Source organism: Armigeres subalbatus, unplaced genomic scaffold, assembly GCF_024139115.2.
Source record: "Armigeres subalbatus isolate Guangzhou_Male unplaced genomic scaffold, GZ_Asu_2 Contig470, whole genome shotgun sequence".
NCBI lineage: Eukaryota > Metazoa > Arthropoda > Insecta > Diptera > Culicidae > Armigeres > Armigeres subalbatus.
In genome coordinates, this window is record NW_026943228.1 from 1 (window position 1) to 2,038 (window position 2,038).

The following is a 2,038-nucleotide window of genomic DNA, read 5'->3' on the forward strand; positions in this document are numbered from 1 at the left end:
GCTCAATGTTCAACCTTGGAGGTCACCGGTATGTACATTTCCTCATTAAAAAAACACATTAATAAAGTTTAAAAAAAAAGCATTTCCTCATTTTCCACCTGAGTTTCGTAAGGCAATCCACCATAGAATATCTACACCCGTTAGGACTGTGTGTTGAGATGTTATGGCAATTGTGCAAGAACATGAAGTTTCGGAACATTGAGCAGTACTGCCTGGTTTGGAATGATATAATTAATTGAATAATTTATATAACTGGATGACATCAACATAAAATACGTTTGAGATTGACACAATAGAGCAAAATACTTTTTCACATTCGTATCTGGAACTTACCAGCCTTCGTTACATACTTTACCCCTTTGAAAGGTTTATACTTTTCGCCGTACATATCTAATCGATTGACTTTTAATCCGGAAACTGCAAGCTGCGATATGGTGAATTGTACTCTACGATATCAAACAAATGATAATTGAACACTTGAACATTATTTCCATATTGGATTAGATTACCTATCAATACTCGTTTCCAACGAAGTGCAACCCGACGCCACCGAAACCGTTCCCCTAATGTTCGGCAATTTGGTAACGTCAATCCTTCCCACATCCCAGTGCAAGGTTTTTGTCACCGGATCGAACGTATACTTGCCCTGGCTGGCGAGCAGCGCACAGGTCAGCACCGCCTTCGGCATCCGAATCTCCAGCTTAACACCCTCTACCACGCGGCCCAGTGTCGTCTTGGGACCCACCGTGATGTCCATTCGGCCCTGCTCGCCCGGTTTAAGACTCAGATTGTGCCGCACGTAGATTGGAATTGCTACGACACTCTGCGACCCCACGTGGTAGGACATTAGCCGAAAATTTCCGTCCGGTGGAATGAACGAAAGAATTCGTTCCGATTCCCAGCGTTTGAAGCGAACACACGGATGGAAGGAAACGTCATCGAAGAGGCGCGGGTTCATGAAGGATAACGTTAAGTCGGGCATTCCGCTTAGTTTGATGCAGCAGTCAATCTGTAATGAGGAAAAAGGAATTATTAGAGACAATGCCAAATGGTTTTATTCTGCTGAATGGGCGGAACAAAATACCATGTTTGCAAGTTTCATAAATTGTTAACAGTGTAGAACTTACATATCCTTGAATTTCAGCGAAGATAGTCTGTCCATTTTTGTCGATGATGGCATCTACTTCTTCTACCACGTCGAAGTATGCCTCATTGTTGGTATACTTCACACCAGTTCTTCTCCATGGAATAGCGGACAGTTGACCGGTTGGAAGTGTCCCGCTGACACTGAAATTATAATCACCCAATAAAAAACTGATTCAATTTAAACATACCATTACTCATACTTTGATTTTCCCGTCACGGAGTTGGCAATCGTGCGTAGAATATTCGGCGGCTTGATCAGCTCCTTCAAGATGTTACTCTCCGTCGCCAGCGGGAATCCATTGTCCAACATCTCGTCTAGTAGTTCATACACTACCACATAGTTCTCCTTTATGATGCTTTCCGTACATTCGGAAAAATAATCTTCGAACGTATCCACCACCCGGTGCAGGAACTCAATGACGAACAAAGGAGGACATTCCTGTTTGCATGCTGCGACCAACGAGACACCACCCCGCTGGATCGAAACTAGATAGTGATGTGGTGTCGAAATCACTGGTGGAACATCCTGAAATATTAAGAATTATTTTTTCAGTGAAATTTCTTTTTTACAAATTAGTTATGGATAATGCACTAACATTGGGATTCTCCCTTTGAACATCCAAAAAGTAGGACACACACGTCCGAGACACGACACTGCGCCAATGTTTCTCCAAGAATACATCGCTGTAAAAGAAGGTAAATTACTGGCAACACTGGATCCAATTCGCAATCAAAACAGATCGATGCACTTTCTAGTGATACGTATTACCCCATTTTCACGTACAAATCTCACTGGAAAACACTAAACTTTACTCACCCGCTGGAATTGACAATGAATAAACTGTGAATCATGTCGATTCACCACGAAATTGCACTTATTTCACGAAATTCT

At 42.2% G+C, this 2,038-nt stretch overlaps 1 protein-coding gene across 1 annotated transcript; it reads right to left on the minus strand.

Moving 5' to 3' along the window:
• Positions 1 to 216: 216 nt before the first annotated feature.
• On the minus strand, positions 217 to 2,038 carry LOC134204235 (AP-3 complex subunit mu-1-like). The gene is made up of 6 exons (XM_062679062.1): positions 1,964 to 2,038; positions 1,743 to 1,830; positions 1,347 to 1,672; positions 1,128 to 1,287; positions 510 to 1,009; positions 217 to 446 (listed from the first exon to the last, which is right to left on the minus strand). The coding sequence occupies exons 1-6, from the start codon at positions 1,996 to 1,998 to the stop codon at positions 311 to 313; spliced, it is 1,245 nt and encodes a 414-aa protein (XP_062535046.1). The 5' UTR covers positions 1,999 to 2,038; the 3' UTR covers positions 217 to 310.